Below are 17073 nucleotides of genomic sequence, written 5' to 3'. Positions count from 1 at the left end.
TACCTAGTGCCACAGAGGGGGAGAATCAAAGTCTCCCTTCTTGGATACCCTTAGGAACAAACTGATCCTTCAGACTGAAGGAGCAGAGACAGTTTTCCCCTGTTCCGTGTGTTTCAGTTTTCCCCTGTTCCGTGTGTTTGCGTCTGAGTTCCCAGCTTGACTCTGAGCTCCATGAGGCCATATCTGTGGTGGATTCACTTCTACATGTCCCACCTCCATCCGAACCTGTGTCCAGTCCAGCGCCCATCTGTGCAAAGAAGGAGCTCAGTCTCTATTAGTGCAAAAAGAAAAAAATGGAGAGTGATAGTGTATTAGTCTGTTACTGCACTGCTGTAAAGAAATCCTTGAGACTGGGTAATTTACAAACAAAAGGGGTTTAATGGGCTCACGGTTCTGTAGGCTATACAGGAAGCATGGCTGGGGAGGCCTCAGGAAACTTACAATTATGGTGGAAGGCCAAGGGGAAACAGGCATGTCTTCACATGGCCAGAGCAGGAGGAAAAGAGAGGAGGGAAGCACCACACACTTGCAAACAACCAGATCTCATGAGAACTCTTATCACAAGAACAGCATGAAAGTGGTAAAAATACTCCTCCGTGATCCAGTCATCTGTTACCAGGCCCCACCTCCAACATTGGGGATTATAATTTGACATGAGATTTGGGTGGGGACACAAATCTAAACCATATCAAGTGGCTAGCATATGTAGCATCTGCTGTGTGCCTAACACTTTACAATAACTTTAAAAGGTAGGTGTTATTATCAGGTTCATTTTGCAGATGAGGAAACCGAAGCCCAGAGAGGTTAAGTCACTTACCCAAGGTCACACAGCTCCTAAGTGGCACAGCCAGGATTTGAACTGCATGGTCTAATTTGATTAGCGATGTTCTTAACAATATTACTCCACCATTCTCTGCATATTATGGGTTGATAAAAGTGATGCAGGTGATAGAGCACTCAAAGGGTAGACTCAGGGCTACATCACTTTTTGGGTGGATTAAGAGTGCCTCCTACTGGTCTGAGCCCTAAAAGAGTGACTGGCCTGTGTTCCAGGGACATTTTCAGTGCTAAAGGAAGGTCACCTATTGGAATGAAAAGCTGTCAAGGGGCTGGGCGTGGTGGCTCATGTCCGTAATCCCAGCACTTTGGGAAGCTGAGGCAGGAGGATCACTTGAGGTCAGAAGTTCAAGACCAGCCTGGCCAACATGGTGAAACCCGTCTCTACTAAAAATATAAAAATTAGCCAGGTCTGGTGGTGTGCACCTGTAATCCCAGTTACTCGGGAGGCTGAGGTAGGAGACTGGCTTGAACCTGGGAGGCAGAGACTGCAGTGAGCAGGGATCATGCCACTGCACTCCAGCCTGGGAGACAGAACAAGACTCCGTCTAAAAAAAAAAAAAAAAAAGCTGACGACGACCCTCATGTGGGTCTAGGAATTAGCCCAAAGCTCTAACTTCAAGACTGGGGCTCAAAAATCCAGCTCCTTCCGGCTGACCTTTCAGATGATGATTGTAAAGGCAATTAGCAAATGGACTTTAGAGGACAAATTCTGGAAATTAATCGCCCTTAGGAATCGCATCAGGAAATGAGGTAACCGGTTAATTTGGGGACAAGGAACCTCATTGGGAAATGCACCTTGGGTCCCAAGATGCATAAGGCTGTGAGGACTCAGGAGGTGCCTGTGTCTTGGAGAAGCTTCCAGTTAAATTGGGGGAAGATGGAGGTCTGTCTGCTGTGCAGATGCCAACGTGGGGTGCTTCATTAGTTGGCCAAGGGTGGTCAGTCCGGCTTGTGCAGGGCAGTTTGGCTTCCCCCGTTAGGCCAGCAGGCAGCTGTGACTGGGAGAGGGGAATTCTGGAGAGATGGCTTCTGGCTACGGGAGCCAGCTCAGCTCCATTTTGGGTCCCCTGGTTTTGTGTTTCTCTGGCACATCCCGAGTGCTGCAGTGAGGGCACCAGAGGCCGGCTGAGCAGCAAGAGCGATTGTTCCTTACGGGGAGCTGCCACCTTCAGTGCCGTGCGCCTGTTGAGCTGTGGGCAGGTTCCAAGTCATTAAGTGTATTGGGCTTAGAAGCCTGGCGACCATCAGCTTGGAACATCCTTGCAGAGAGCTCCCGGCAGCTCTTATCTGGGTGCCCTGCTCTGATGTCCACACTGCCTGGGGGGAGCTGACAAGAGAAGAGACTCACCATATTCAGAAGTTTTTGCATATGGAGAGCTAATTACTGCTTTTTGAAATATGCACTTACCACCAATCACAACTTCCATGGTGCTGGGGACTGCCATGGCAACTAAAAGCATATCTGAAAATAAAGTCTTTTTTTTTTTTTTTTTTTTTTTTGCGTTTCTACTGTAATGACACACTTGTTTCTCCTGTTTAACTTAACGAGCTAACTAGAGAAGTCTCCAAGAGTTTCGGCATGTGCCGCGTGTGTGGGGAAGTGGGCGTTGTAGTGTGTGTGAATGTGAGTCATAGGCATGTGTAAGAGCGGTGTACGGGTGTGTGCTGCTGGGGACAGAGTGTGCAGCTGTGTGAAGTTGCGTGGGAGCCATGTGGGTGTGGGGGTGAGTGCTCCTGGGCATATGTCTCAGGAAATAGGCGTGTGAAGACATGCCTGTTTTTCCTTTGCCTTCCGCCATAATTGTAAGTTTCCTGAGGCCTCCCAAGCCATGCTAGATGGGTCTAAGATCATGCCTAGGCTATGAGTATCATAAGGCTGGTGTGTGAGCACACATCTGAAGACCAGTGCTGTTGTGTGTGTGTGCGTGTGTGTGCATGTATGTATTTGAGGCCAAGTGCTGTTGCATGGATGCATTGCACATGTGCTGTTTGGTGAGACATGGCTTCTTGCTTTGAGACACTTACTTTCTTTAAGGTGTCTTTGAGATCCCAGCCTTTGGAAAGTTCCAGCGTAATCACAGGACAAAACACCCTTCCTGTCCTATCTCATCATTCCTGTGGGATGGAGGGCTCAATTCCTTCCCACAACCGTCGGGGAACCAGAGATCTCAGAGGTCAGGGGCACCCAGACACCATCTGGTCCAGCTCTGAGCTAAAACCATGGCGGTTTTTGGTCCAGGTGGAAATTACAAAGCATCCAGTTGGTTTATGTGTCTGTCCTTCATTCATTCACCCCAGTGGCTGATGAGTTATGCACAGGGCTTTGGGCCTGAGCCTGTTTCATTTGAGCCGAATGAGGCTAACTTTCACTGGGTGTGAAAATCTGTAAATCTTTGTGTGCAGATTTACAACAACCTACAACAATAATGTCCACCATCCATATACAGCTCTTCAAGCCTTCTTCCTGCTTTCTACAGTCATTTTCTGAGCCTGATCTCCTAAGAGCTGACTTTGACAGGAGACCACTTTCCAGGCATGGGCATGCACCTCTCCCCAGAATCGAGAGAGTAGAAAGAAGGCAGAGGGACTTCCCAGGATACAACGTTCAGGGGCCAAGCAGTGAGAAATGGAGACTCATCTGTGTGTTGCTGCGAGAAGCCATTGCCTGCTGCAATGTGCAGACATCCTTATGGGCACAGCTTTCTCAGATGGGGCCCTGATCCATGGTGGCCGGGGCTTTGTTGGTTTCATCACCAATGTCTTCCATTTACACTCTCTGAACTTCACATCTCAAGAGAATCTTCGTTTGTGTTTATTACTGTTTGTTTTTAACTTCAGTGGAACCAAAGAGAACTGACGTTGATTAAATGTGTGCTCAATACATATTCATTGAGCACCAATTATTTTAAGGTTGTCCCTGCCTGGGCCTAAATGCCACACAGTGAGCATCTGAGCTCTTCCCTGCCTGGGGTTTTTCTCAACACAATGTTGGGAGGAGGGGATGGAGATTGTGGACAAATGTCAGTAGAAGTAGGCAGAGACGAGGGGTGCCTTAACCCAACCAAGGGAGAGGACCAGGTCAAGGGAAACTTTTCAGAAGAGTGGACACCTGAGCTGAGTTGTAAGGGACAAGTAGGTGGTAACTAGATATCAGAGAGAGGTAGAAAGAGGATGTTGCCACTTGGTGACATCAAGTGGACCTAGAGATTCCATATGCATGGGCTGCAAGTCTGCCCTGGAGCTGGTAATGGGATGCCATCTTGGATGCTGTTTGCTTTGAGGAAGTTAGGAGGGTATTGCCCTGGGATTGTGACAGCATGACTAAGTTCGGGAGGCTTGGCCAGAGTCCTTCACTGTTAGATGGCGATTTCCAGCTCAGTCCCCCATTTTGTTTCTGTGGCTTTCCTGGTGTCAGCAGCAAGGAAACAAATGATGCTGGCAAGGTGTTTTGCTTCCTTGCAAGTTGCAATCACGTTCGCGGCTATAGCTCTCTCCACACTGCTCATACTCCAGCAATGCCCATGGGGGTACGAATGGAAAAATACCTGTAAATATTAAGGTTGGCTCCAAAAGCGCATTATTGGCTTGTTGTGCAATACCCTCTGGTGACATTTGAGGCCTTATTAATAACTAAACATCTGTCACAACTGTAATTATATTTCTTGTGCCAGGATTGTGTTTCTACCATTGTCCTGTGTAAACACGGAAGGGAGGGTGTGAATTATTTAGGCGGCCGGCTTTGAGAAAAATAATCGCCCAGCACTGTGCAGGCTGTAAGTTTCTGTCAACTCCTTTCAGAGTCTCAGTGCCTTCGCTGACGTTCCTTTGATGTGCTCCTAAATCTCTCTGAGAACATCGCCCTGGACCCCCGATGCGGCTGCCAGAGCAACCCGGAGAGGGGAAGCCCGAGAATGAGAAAAAGGGGGACGGAGGAGCCCTCGGAGGGGGAGAGGAGCCGCCGAGAAGCCAGGCCCCCGACTTCCCCACCTGGCAAGTCTTCTTCCCCCAAACCCCAGGATCTAGATTGTTTGGCAGCCCTCAGGTAGGGGGTGGCGCGGGGTCCAGGAGCCTTTGTTGCTGCTGCGTGTCTAGGCTGGAGAGGAGAATCTATGAAATGGACACCTGGGAAAGCTGTCCCGGCTGGGTACAGAGATTCTATTCCCTTTCTTGAGCCTATTTGAGATGTGTGGATGGGATGAAGGGGTGGGTTTGCAGACGGACTCTTGGGGAGGGACATGCCTGTTTTCAGGTGAACAATGACAAATACAACTTACAGAGTGTGGACTATGCACTAGCATAAAAATGGGAGCTTTGCATAGACAATTTCAATCAATTCTCAAGTAATTTCCTAAGGGTGTTGTTAATCTCACTTTGACAGGAGGAAAGTAACACAAACATTAGGCAGCTTGACTGAGATCACAGCCGAAGGCAAACCTGGGATTCCTACCCAAGTCTCCCTGAATCTCACCCCATCCCCCCAAAAAATTATGTTCCTAACCACTAGATTACCCTGTCTCTCTCTGGTCATTGATGCGGTCAGTTCACGGTGAGGAGTTTTCTGTGCTACCAAGCCACAGGCCTCCCTGGGTTTTTGATCTTGCTCTTTTTCTTTTCCTCGGAGACCCTCATGGCTATACAAACTCAAGAGGAATTTCAGCTCTGGGTGTGGTTTGAGATAGAACACAATTTTGATCTGTGTGATGCTGGCATCAAGGAATTGGTCTGTGGTGAGTCCTATAAACCGCTACGTCCTGAAATTGTCTCCCTAAGGCTGTTCAGAATGGGATCTCCAGCTCTAACCACCAGCTTCCAGTGGCGGCTGAAAGTGGATATGGTAGGGACAGTGAGTTTAGAGTTACGCTTGTGAGGAAGGAAAGGAAGTGGATGTATTTTTGGTGACTAGAGCACCTGATGTTCAGCAGTTTCTCCCATGAGCAGGGGGCTAGGCTGTGGGACCCAGGAACAGGCTACAAGACTGTTCAGAACCTTCTCCAACGCAACTTGACATTTGAGAAGTCAAGGGCAGGAGCTGATGAGACCCCTCGCCAAGGGAACGCTCACCTACTGGGGAAGCCACTGTCTTAGCCTCTGAGGAAGCATCTGGAATAGGACAATGTAAAGCTGGAAATGACAAATGCTGAAGGGCAGGCTCAGAGCAAGGAAGGTTGGCTAGAGTCAGAGATCATCTTGGGATGGTCTCCCCATCCCAGCTCATCCCTTCCAGGAGAGGACCTCCCACTAAAGGCAGGCATGGTTGGACTTTCACCAGCCTAGGATAAATGAAAGGATGTTGAGCACTTCCCCTGGAAAGGGGGTGGGGCATGTTGAGAAAAGGAGGTAAGAATTGAGTAAGAGAAACATTTTGGTAAGTCCTAGGAGGGCTGCCTTACAGAAAGCTGGTGTGACGGAGGAAAGGGGTATTTGCCTGCCTCTGTAGATCCTGAGGATATCACACAGCAAACAGACAAATCTTTTTGCTCAACACTGTCACATTAAAAATGTTTCCTCATTTTGTTCCTGCATTTTGGGAATTTGGAATTTTTTGGCCAGAGTTGCGAGCGGCCTGAATTAGGCAGTTTAGTGTCACCTGTCTCTGGGGGACAGTGATGACCCAAGGAGTCAGTTTCTCCCAAGGCGTGTGCTTCTCCTTTGGGGCTGAACGTGAACTCCCTTTAGACCCTGGGGCTAAGGGTCTCTACACCTCCTGGCTTGTTCCAATCACACATTTGTGCGCGTGCATGCACACACACGCAGTGAACATGTTTTTGTTTTTGTTATTCCTTCCTTGGGGACGGATCCACACATTCCTCAGAGATTTCTTTGTGCAGTGGGCTGAGAGAGAGAAAGCCAAAAAGCAGGGGATTAGGTGGGGCCGTAGGTCAAGGTCTTGGCTCCAGGGAGTTGGACGTGGAGGGGAGTGAGAACACAGCCCATCTGGAACGTGTTCTCCCATTAGGTTCAGCAGTAATGTCATTTCTCAGAGCGCATTGCCTCCTGCCCTTCAGTTCTTTGGTTGGGAACCTCCTTCAGATAAAGCACTGCCTGGGTATTGTGAGACCCTTGAGAGACAGGAGTAGAAGAGAATGCGGTCCCCATATACAGGTCTTCTTCTCCAGGTGCATTGAAAGAAGCATGTTGACACCTTAGCAAAAACAGGGGCACCAGGGGCCTCCTCTGACCCCAAAGCATGCTCAAAAAAGAGCCACCACTATTTCCTAGCTGTGGCGGCCTGAGTGGTTATGCACAGTGTGGGCAGGGCAGGCAAAGTTAGAAAGCAGAGAGGAGTCTTCTTGATGTGTCGTCTTCTGTCTCCAGATCACTTTCACACCTCCTGGAGCCGTACTGGTTGCAAGGGACAGAAGTCCAGGAGATTTCTCAAAAGTAAAAAGGGAAACATGTTAGGGAGATTTCCATGGGAGTGGGCAGAGGGTGGGTCTCATGGAATCTAAGGCCAGAGGTGCAGCTCTGGGATTACAGGTCGCCGCCACCAAACCCAGCTAATTTTTGTATTTTTAGTAGAGACGGGGTTTCACCATGTTGACCAGGCTTGTCTCAAATCCCTGACCTCAAGTGATACACTTGCCTTGGCCTCCCAAAGTGCTGGGATTATAGGCTTGAACCGCCATGCCTGGCCTTGATTCCTTCTTAATTTCGCCTCATGTAATGTAGCCTCTGCTCCCATCAGTTTACTGATCAGATTCTGGAGGGAACAAGAGCTAGTGTCAGAGCAGAGGAGCGATGCCAAGCAATGGCCAGTTCAAAATTTAGCTCATCATCAAGGACCTAGAAGGATGTGGAAAATCTGAGGCAGCTGAGTCTCTTGGGTTTCTCTGTCCATATGAAGATGATCCCTGTCAAACAGCTACCCATTTGACAGTGATCAAATGGAGGAATCAGTGTGGTCTCAATTCCAAATCCCCTGGGAAACAAGCTCATTGCTGTCCACTCCAGATCAAATCAGTAGTGCCCAAGAGAAGAGGGTCAGATGTATGAACGCAGATGCTGCCACTATAAATGGGTGGACAGAAGATGGGGAGGGGAATGACTAGAGAAGTGGGGTGCCTCCTCACTCCTATGTATTAGTCCTTTTTGTGCTGCTATAAAGGAATACCTGAGATTGGGTAATTGATTAAAAAAAGATTTATTTGGCTCATGGTTCTGCAGACTGTACAAGAAGCGTGGCCTAATTTGCTTCTGCTGAGGGCCTCAGGAAGGTTCCAATCATAGTGGAAGGCAAAGGCGGAGCAGGCATGTCACATGGAGAGAGAGGGAACAAGAGAGATGCCAGGCTCTTTTAAACAACAAGCTCTTGCATGAACTAACAGAGTGAGAACTCACTCATTATCACAGGAAGGGCGCCAAGGCATTCATGAGGCATCCGGCCGCATGACCCAGACACCTCCCACTAGGCCCCATCTCCAACACGGGATCACATTCCAACATGAGATTTGGAGGGGACAAATAGCCAAGCTATATCACTCCAGTTCTTTGAGCTATTAGATGTATGTCTTATTCTTGGAGTTAGTTGACTCTCCATGAAGTGCTGGGAAAGTATTTGCTATTAAGGCTTTAAGTTGAAGCTTTTTAAGAAGTTGATCCCTATAAGACCCAAATTAGTGAACGGTGACTTGTGGAACAAAAGCAATAGGTTAGGCCAGGCACGGTGGCTCATGCCTGTAATCCCAGCACTTTGGGAGGCCGAGGTGGGTGGATCACGAGGTCAAGAGATGGAGACCATCCTGGCCAACATGGTGAAGCCCTATCTCTACTGAAAATACAAAAATTAGCTGGGGGTGGTGGTGTGTGCCTGTAGTCCCAGCTACTTGGGAGGCTGAGGCAGGAGAATTGCTTGAACCTGGGAGGCGGATGTTGCAGTGAGCCAAGATCACGCCACTGTACTCCAGCCTGGCGACAGAGTGAGACTCTGTCTAAAAAAAAAAAAAAAAAAAAGAATAGGTTAGACAAAACCGGCTGGGTACTGGAGAGGGTAGGACACCACCCTTCCCACAGCCAGCTAGCCCTGCAGCACATTGTCCTCCCGTTTGTCAGTCTACATCACTGCAGAAGAAGATCCTAGATTGTCTGCTCCTGTCTTTGCTAAGGTGTCAACATGCTTCTCTCAATGCATCTGCAGGAGGTGACCTGTAGTTGGTGACCTCTTTCTCTTCTACTCGTTTTTCTCAAAGTGCTCACAAGGGAGTGAAGCAAGGAAGCCCTGACCTTTTTTCTAGCCTGTCAAGGTGACTCCTTGGCATGGAGGTCTGAAAGGACTCTAGCAGGAGGAAGCAGTGGGTACCTCCCTCAATTCACTGTGTGGTCTTGAGCTCATCTTTGGCTTATAATGGAAGGGTTGGGCGTGATCATTGGTGTTTTAATTTTTTTGTTTTGTTTATAGAAACTTTTCTTAAATAAGTCATATGGGGAATGCTAATACTCAGGAGGAGGACCCACTTTGGTTGGAGCAAGGTGTGTGTGTATGTATTTGGGATAATGGGGACCCCTAAGAGGAGCAGTGAAATCCTTCACTTCTTTACTTTTTGTCCAGACTATGAGATCGGGAGCTCTTTGGACCAGGTCTAGAGCTGACTCATCTGTGATGCCACCTAGAAGACAGACTCCAGGGACTAGAGTGATGCCTAGGTAGCTTCAACAAATGCCAGCTAAATAACCCTACCACTATGGTGTGGCTCCAGCCCAATCCAAAGGAAGCTTTTTTATTCATGTGGGGAGAAATGGATGTGCACTATTGATATATGATTTAAAAATAACTCATGTTCCAAACAAAATGTTTTCTCGTATTTTGAAATGAAAACGTGTAGACAAAGCAAGGATTTAGAATGCATGACTCATTAAATTGCTGACTCTGAAAGCAATGGAAATTCAAAGGGAACTTTTCTCTCTAGTTTTCCCTCCCACCCCTGCTCTGAATAGCTTATAAAAAGTCTACACATAAACAAGACCCGTAAACTTCCTTGTGACGGAAGGTCCTGCACAGTGAGAGGCTGAAGGAACTCAGCCTTTGTTGCCTGGATGCTGAGCTGCTCTTCCTTGCTAGATTGGAATCATCAGCTGGACTCCTCTTTGCTTGCCATCTTTGTTTCTCCTCTTCTTGCCTCTCTTCCCTGTCCCTAACAGGTGTCCAAGGGCTTCCATCATGGTCCTTCTCTGGCCAGTGGTCCTTCTTCCCCACAATGCTTGGCTCTTCTGGACTTAGCGGTGCCGAACTCATCGGCCCTAAAAGGATGCATCATCCAGGAGCTGTGTCTTAGGGGAGAGTGTACCTCATGTGGCACGCTAGCAGGATGCAGCAGTAGGTACCTTCATCAAGCTCATCCTTGGCTTATAATGGAAGGGCTAGGCATGATCAATGGTGTTTAATTTTTTTTTTTGTTTTGCTCATAAAAGCTTTTCTAAAATAAATCTTAAGGGGAATGCTAATACTTAGAGGACCCACTTTGGTTGGAGCAAGGTGTGTGTGTGTGTGTACATATTTGGGAGAATGGTTGCCCTCCAAGACCCCCTAAGAGGAGCAGTGAGATCCTTCACTTGAAGAGGCTACTGGTAGACCTTCATATGCTTGTTCCTAACCATTGTGTAAAAATCTCTGCTCCATTGAGGAACACATTCCTTGACTCCCTCTCCTTCATTGCTATCACCTGCTTTTCTTCTAGTCACCTCTCCACTCCTGGAATTCCCTAGCAGCTTGTTCATTCTTGTATCTGCCGCAAGTCCTGATCGTACCAGGGAGATGAACGAGCATGGGGATGACCAGGCAACATTCTCACCTCTTGTTGCCTCAACTTCAACTCCTATGACCTTCTATCCTCTTGACTTTCACTCCTGTGGCCTTAATCTTGATCTCGTCATTCTCTAGAATGTGGACCCTCTGGGTGCTTACACTGCAACCTGCCTCTCTGTGGCATCCTCCTTGACAGCTGTTTTCCATTGTTAAATCTGCTTCAGTGTGTGGAGTGCTCCAGGGTAAAATCCTACGTGGGTTGAGGATGATGGCTTATGCTTGTAATCCAAGCACTTTGGATGGCTGAGGCAGGAGAATTGCTTGAGGCCAGGAGCTCGAGACCAGCCTGGGCAACATAGTTGAGACCCCATCTCTGCAAAACTAAAAAAAATTAACCAGGCACAGTGGTGCATGCCTGTAGTCCTAGCCACTTGGGAGGCTGAGGGGGGAGGATTGCTTGAGCCCAGGAGTTGGAGGCTGCAGTGAATTATGATCATGCCACAGCACTCCAGCCTGGGCAAGACAGACAGATCCTGTCTTACTACTCCTACTACTACTTTTACTACTACTACTAAAAGATTCTACAAGGATATGGGACACAGATGGATGATCCTTTATACTTCTAACCTTCAACCTCAACGAAGTCCTCAGTGTGAGTCATGGTTCTAGTGATCAGGTCTCCATGACTATTTCAACCCCGACTCACTTGTCTTAAGAATGGTATCACCTTCTCACTCACAATTTAAGACCCCAGGCAGAAACATCTTCAACTCCCTGCCCACCCTGTCACCTTTTCTATATTCAGCTCTGTCTTTGCCCCTCCCTGCCCATTATAGTAGAGGATGGTCCTTTCTCAAGTCCAAGGACCACCTGCCACATGTGCTCAGGTATCTCTTCCCTGCCACACTGTCTTTAGAGACCTTATTCCATCAGTTATACCTCCTGCATCCTATTCACCAATGTCTTCTTTCTTCCCCCAAGAAAAATTGTATACATTGCTCTACTTATCCACTTTTGGTTTCCTTCTTTTTTTTTTTTTTTTTGAGACAAAGTCTCCTTTTGTCACCCAAGCTAGAGTGCAGTGGCATGATCTTGGCTCACCACAACTTCTGTCTCCCAGGTCCAAGCGATTCTCCTGCCTTAGCATCCCGAGTAGCTGGGATTACAGGGGCCCGCCACCAAACCCAGCTATTTTTTTTTTTTTTTTTTTTTAGTAGAGACAGAGTTTCACCATGTTGACCCGGCTGGTCTCGAACTCCTGACCTCGAGTGATCTGCATGCCTTGGCCTCCCAAGTGCTGGGATTACAGGCTTGAGCCACTGTGCCCAGCCTCACTTCTTCTTAATCTCGCCTCACGTAATGTAGCCTCTGCTCCCATCAGTTTACTGATCAGATTCTGGAGGGAACAAGAGCTAGTGTCAGAGCAGAAGGAGCGATGTCAAGCAATGGCCAGTTCAAAATTTAGCTCAACATCAAAATGTATCTGGTGAGTTAAAATATATATATTTGGAGCCCCTACCTCCTAAATCAGAAACTTTTCAGGAAGCACCTGGAATTCTGATCGCTGGGCTTCTTCCCTGACATCCCTGCCAGGGTCCCAGAAGTCCCCAGGGGAGGATTTTTGCCACCCTGCTGTCAGCTCAACAAGCATGCTTTGCTCACTCTTGTTCCATTGACCAAATCTTTTCCTTCTCGGTTTTCGCCATTCAGTGGGAGTTTCAAATGATCTTACGTAAGAAACTTTTCATCACTCTTTCACCCTCCTGGAGATTCTTGGACCCTACCTCTTGGCAATCTGACTTTCACCTGGGATCCATTGACTTCCTTTGTGATTCTTCTAATGCAGCCTGTTACAGATGCATGATCCTCAGAACATCAATGTAAATAAAGATTCCTCTAAAGATGCTTAATGGTCAGTAAAATTCGGATGATACTCCGTAGTATATCTGCCTCTTGGAGAATATCAATGCAAATTAAAATCTTAGTGATGCTGTGCAGCCAAGAAAATGGTTTATCTCAGTTTTCCCAAATAGATTTTGAGCTTGGAACGCTGGATATGTGTGTGTCTGTGTCTGTGTGTGTGTGTGTGTGTGTGTGTGTGTGTATGGAAACCACCTACTGTTTATTTTCTCTCCTGGAGACATGCCTAGTTCTTAGATCAATGCAAATAATAGATAACTGACATATTCTGGGGCCCATGAATGCTCACACCCTTATTTATTCAAGTGCCATTGGTGTGCCAGGCACTGTGCTACGTGTTGGAGATAAAAAGGTGAATAATAATCCCTTTCCTCATGCAGTTTACAGGGTCTTGCGGAGGCAGGTTAGTACTTACCATAGAGTCTGTGTTAGGATACATGCAAGCTCAGGGTGTTCCTAGGGGCACTCACGCAGATGTGCAGTTCCCGTGTGTACCATTCATTCACTTATAAGACAAGAATAGAATGTAGGCTGGGCACGGTGGCTCACGCCTGTAATCCCAGCACTTGGGAGGCTGAGATGGGAGGATCACTTGAGTCCAGTAGTTTGATACCAGCCCAGGTAATCTAGTGAGACTGCCATCTCTACAAAAAATAAAATAAAATAAAACAATCGGGCATGGTGGTACCCTTGTAGTCTCAGCTACGCAGCAGGCTGAGGTGGCAGGATTGCTTGATCCCAGGAATTTAAGGCTGCAGTGAGCTATGATTGCACCACTGCACTTCAGCCTGGGCAACATAGTGAGACTGTGTCTCAAAAAAAAAAAAAGTAGTACTCCTGAAGTTGCGCCATATACTCCGATTAAATAAGCATATATACATCAAAATGTGCAGCTTATTATTATGAATGTGATCACATTGCTATGCAACTTTTTTTTTCACTCCACAGTTTATTACCAGCATCCTTTTCTATTGTACTGCAATGTACTGGACCAGTCCCGTAATGATGTCTGTTCAGGTCATGCTCTGTTTTTGTTCTCACAGGCAATGCTTCAAAGAGCATCTGTGTATGAGCAACATTTATCCTTATGAACTTGTGCAAGCATAGCTAAAGACACATTTTCTAGAAGTGAAACATCTGGGTCAAAACATGTACATTTTTTCTTCTGCTAGGTTTTGCCAAATTGCTCTCCAGAATTACCATACCAATTCACCTAAGGGAAGGGCTTTTGAGGACGAGGACACCAGAGTGGAGGGGAAGGAGGCGACAGGAAGTGCTTGAGGGCGACCATTAATGGAGTCATGTCCTTGAGGAAGTGAGAGGGTGCAGGATCAAGAGAAGTGTCGTCATGATAAAAAAAATTCTATATGCACAAAGTGTAAATTCTGCACTCCACTGTACATATTACCCAGTGATCTTAGCTAAGAAATTTTGATCATTTTTTCACCTTCCTGGAGATTTGCTGACCCCATCTCTTGGAAATCTTCTGTTCATGCAGGATCCGTTTACTTCCTATGTGATTCTTTTAATAAAACATGCCACAACTTGATGAATAATATCAATGCTGATAAATATTTAAGAGTGCTCCGAGGCCAGGCACGGTGGCCCATGCCTGTAATCCCAGCTACTCGGGAGGCTGAGGCAGAAGGATCGCTTGGGCCCAGGAAGTGGAGATTGCAGTGAGCTGAGCTTGTGCCACTGCAGTGCAGCCTGGGTGACAGAGCGAGACTCTGTCTCAAAATAGAAAAACAAAAACAAAAACAAAAAAACTCTGTGGTCAATAAGCTAAATGGCCGACCCCTAGGCACCTGATTCCTTCAAAAGGGCTTTGGTGCATCAGAATTCTGTATACCTATTCTTTTGGCATTTGCCTGGGGGGGCCCAGCTGTGGGACAGAGTACATCTGACATTTGATGATAAACAGAGTACATGTTCATGCAATGTCCTTCTTACCTCATGACAGGTAATTTAAGACATTGTACTATTAAAAACATACTTCATATGTTATGGTGTAGAATGTTAGTTTTTAAGACAAAAATATTGGACTTTAAAGATGGTTTTTGCTTGTGGCTGGGCTGTTTTGGGCTATGACCCTGTAATTCTCCTTCATTAGAAGCCCTTTCATGGAAAAAATTGGAATCACTGAGAGACTGAATTCATCTAACACACTCCTGGTGTTTGTACTAATTTTTTTTTCAAGAAACAGGGTCTTGCTGTATTGCCCAGGCTGGAGTGTAGTGGTGAGATCATAGCTCATTGCAGCCTTGAACTTCTGGGCTCAAACAGTTCTCCCACCTCAGCCTCCAAAGTAGCTGGGACAGCAGGTACATGCCAGCATGCCTGGCTAGTTAATTTTTTAAAAATTAAACAAGATCTTTTTTAATTTAAATAGGGTCTTTCTATGTTGCCCAGGCTGGTCTTGAACTCTCCTGGCCTCAAGCGATCCTGCCACCTTGGCTTCCCAAACTGCTGGGATTACAGACATGTGCCACTGCATTGACCTGTATCAAATTTTAATTTGAGGATTTTGCTCCTATTGAGAAACTGGGGTAGGGGAGAGGATTAGTCAATAGAGTTCATGCCCTAAATAGCCTTGCTGTTAGCAGAAGACCATATGAAACAGTGCTACTCTGGGCACTAGTCATTTCTACTCATCACAGTGCAAAGGGCACTGTAGAGACACAAGTCGATCTTCAGTCCTGTTGCGCTATGTGCCCCTTCCCCAGTCTCTCCCATCAGCACCGTTCAGCTCTCCATCCATGAACCATGTGGCCGTCACAGGAGCCTCTTCCTGAACTTCTTGTCTCTTAATCCAGTTACTATTGGTTTGTAATAAACCGCCCCAAACTCGGGGGGATAAACCAACAACCATCCTGCGCTTGTGGAATCTCGAGGTCAGGAATTCAGTAGAGACAGCTTGTCTCTTCTCCGGGATGTCTGGTACCTCTGTTGGAAAAACGCAGATGGCTGGGGCCTGACATCATTTGATCACTTCCATGTCAGGTGCCTTGGATGGGATGGCTGAAGGACTAGCTCAGCTGGGAGCATCTACATATGGCTTTGCCATGTGGCTTGTGTTCTGACAGCTTGGTATCTGGGTTGTAAGAAGAGGATCCTAAAAGAGCATCTCAGTGAGCCTTCCAAGAGAAACAGATGGAACCCGGTTGGCCTTTTAGGACTTAACCTTGCAAGCTATTGCTTCTGCCATACTCTAGGGGTCAAAGCAGTGCAAATCCTCTTAGATTCAGGGAGTGGAGGCGTGCGTAGACACTACATCTCAATAGAAGGAGGCTGAATGAATTTGGGGACTGTATTAGTCTGTTTTCATGCTGCTGATAAAGACATACCTGAGACTGGGTAATTTATACAGCAAAAGAGGTTTCATGGACTCAGTTCCATGTGGCTGGGGGCGCACGGCTCACAATCATGGTGGAAGGTGAAAGGCATGTCTTACATGGTGGCAGGCAAAAACAAAAACAAAAAACAAAAAACCCCACAAACTTGTGCAGGGGAACTCCCATTTATAAAACCATCAGATCTCTTGAGACTTACTCACTACCATGAGAACAGTATGAGGGAAATCCCCTCCATGATTCAATTATCTCCCACTGGGTCTCTCCCACAGTATGTGGGAATTATGGGAGCTACAATTCAAGATGGGATTTGGGTGGGGACACAGCCAAACTATATCAGGGGCCATATTTTAAAACTACCACACTTCTTCTTCATCATGCTGGGTTCTTTTGCTACCTGGTCCTAGCAGTGCACCTCTTTGGGATCTTCTGGTTTCTTGCTGGGTGAAATGGAAAAGTAGGATTCTAGGGGAAGTCAAGATAAGATGTCTTCCAGCAATCTGAGGATCCTATGGATACCTCTGATCATTATTAGGTTTGTAGAGTGTTTATCTCTTAACATTTTTCCTAACCTAACTGGGCTTGGTACCATCTTAGCCCTCTGCAGCTTCACTTTAGGTCTGCATCTGGGACTCTGGGTCTACCACCTTCTTTCAATATGAGGCTGCTACCAAGTCACCAGCCTCTGGGGTTGGGAGGTGGGTAGGGAGGATGAAATTTGTTTTACTCCATCCTCTCTCAATTCTCCGCAAGCCCATTAACACACAGCAGATGTATATAAATCAGATTTTACCGAAGGCTTGGGAGTAACTGGAGAATTTCAATGTCAGGAAAAATTACAATGTACAAAGAAACCTTCGAGTCAGAAAAAAATATATTTTAAGGGTACTTTTGGTGCATGGATCCCTTTGGCAGTCTGGTGAAGCCTGTGAATTATGTTTCTAAATGCATAAAACAGAATACTTGAGGTAACAACAAAGGGAAATGTATTATAAATATGATATCAAAAATACTAAACAGAACAAATGTGTTGATATAATAACACATGTGCTTCTTTGTTGATGCATTAAATAATAAGGGCTATTGGTAGATATAATAATCATAATTTTGAAGTGCTGTTATGGTAAGCATAAACAACATTTCAAAGTAATTGGGACAGTGGGAACATGATAGTAAAATATTAGTGGCATAATCACAGGCATTGCTAATTCCACAGTGCCT

The 17073-nt window shown here is 46.6% G+C and overlaps 1 protein-coding gene across 4 annotated transcripts in view; it reads left to right on the top strand.

Annotated features, from left to right (window-relative positions):
- The window catches only part of CALN1 (calneuron 1), a 670983-nt gene that overhangs the window by 40475 nt on the left and 613435 nt on the right, over positions 1–17073 (top strand). For 2 of the 4 annotated variants that reach the window (XM_030796752.1, XM_030796753.1), the window contains one exon: positions 4639–4830. The exons of 1 other annotated variant lie outside the window; for it this stretch is intronic. In XM_030796752.1, the coding sequence (XP_030652612.1) occupies positions 4712–4830 (119 nt within the window). In that variant the 5' untranslated portion in view covers positions 4639–4711. One more of the 4 variants, XM_030796757.1, reaches the window with a different exon arrangement.

The sequence above is a fragment of the Nomascus leucogenys genome, chromosome 17 (assembly GCF_006542625.1).
Source record: "Nomascus leucogenys isolate Asia chromosome 17, Asia_NLE_v1, whole genome shotgun sequence".
In the NCBI taxonomy this organism is placed as follows: Eukaryota; Metazoa; Chordata; class Mammalia; order Primates; family Hylobatidae; genus Nomascus; species Nomascus leucogenys.
Note: the sequence above shows the minus strand (reverse complement) of the source record. Positions and strands in the feature narration are given on the sequence as shown.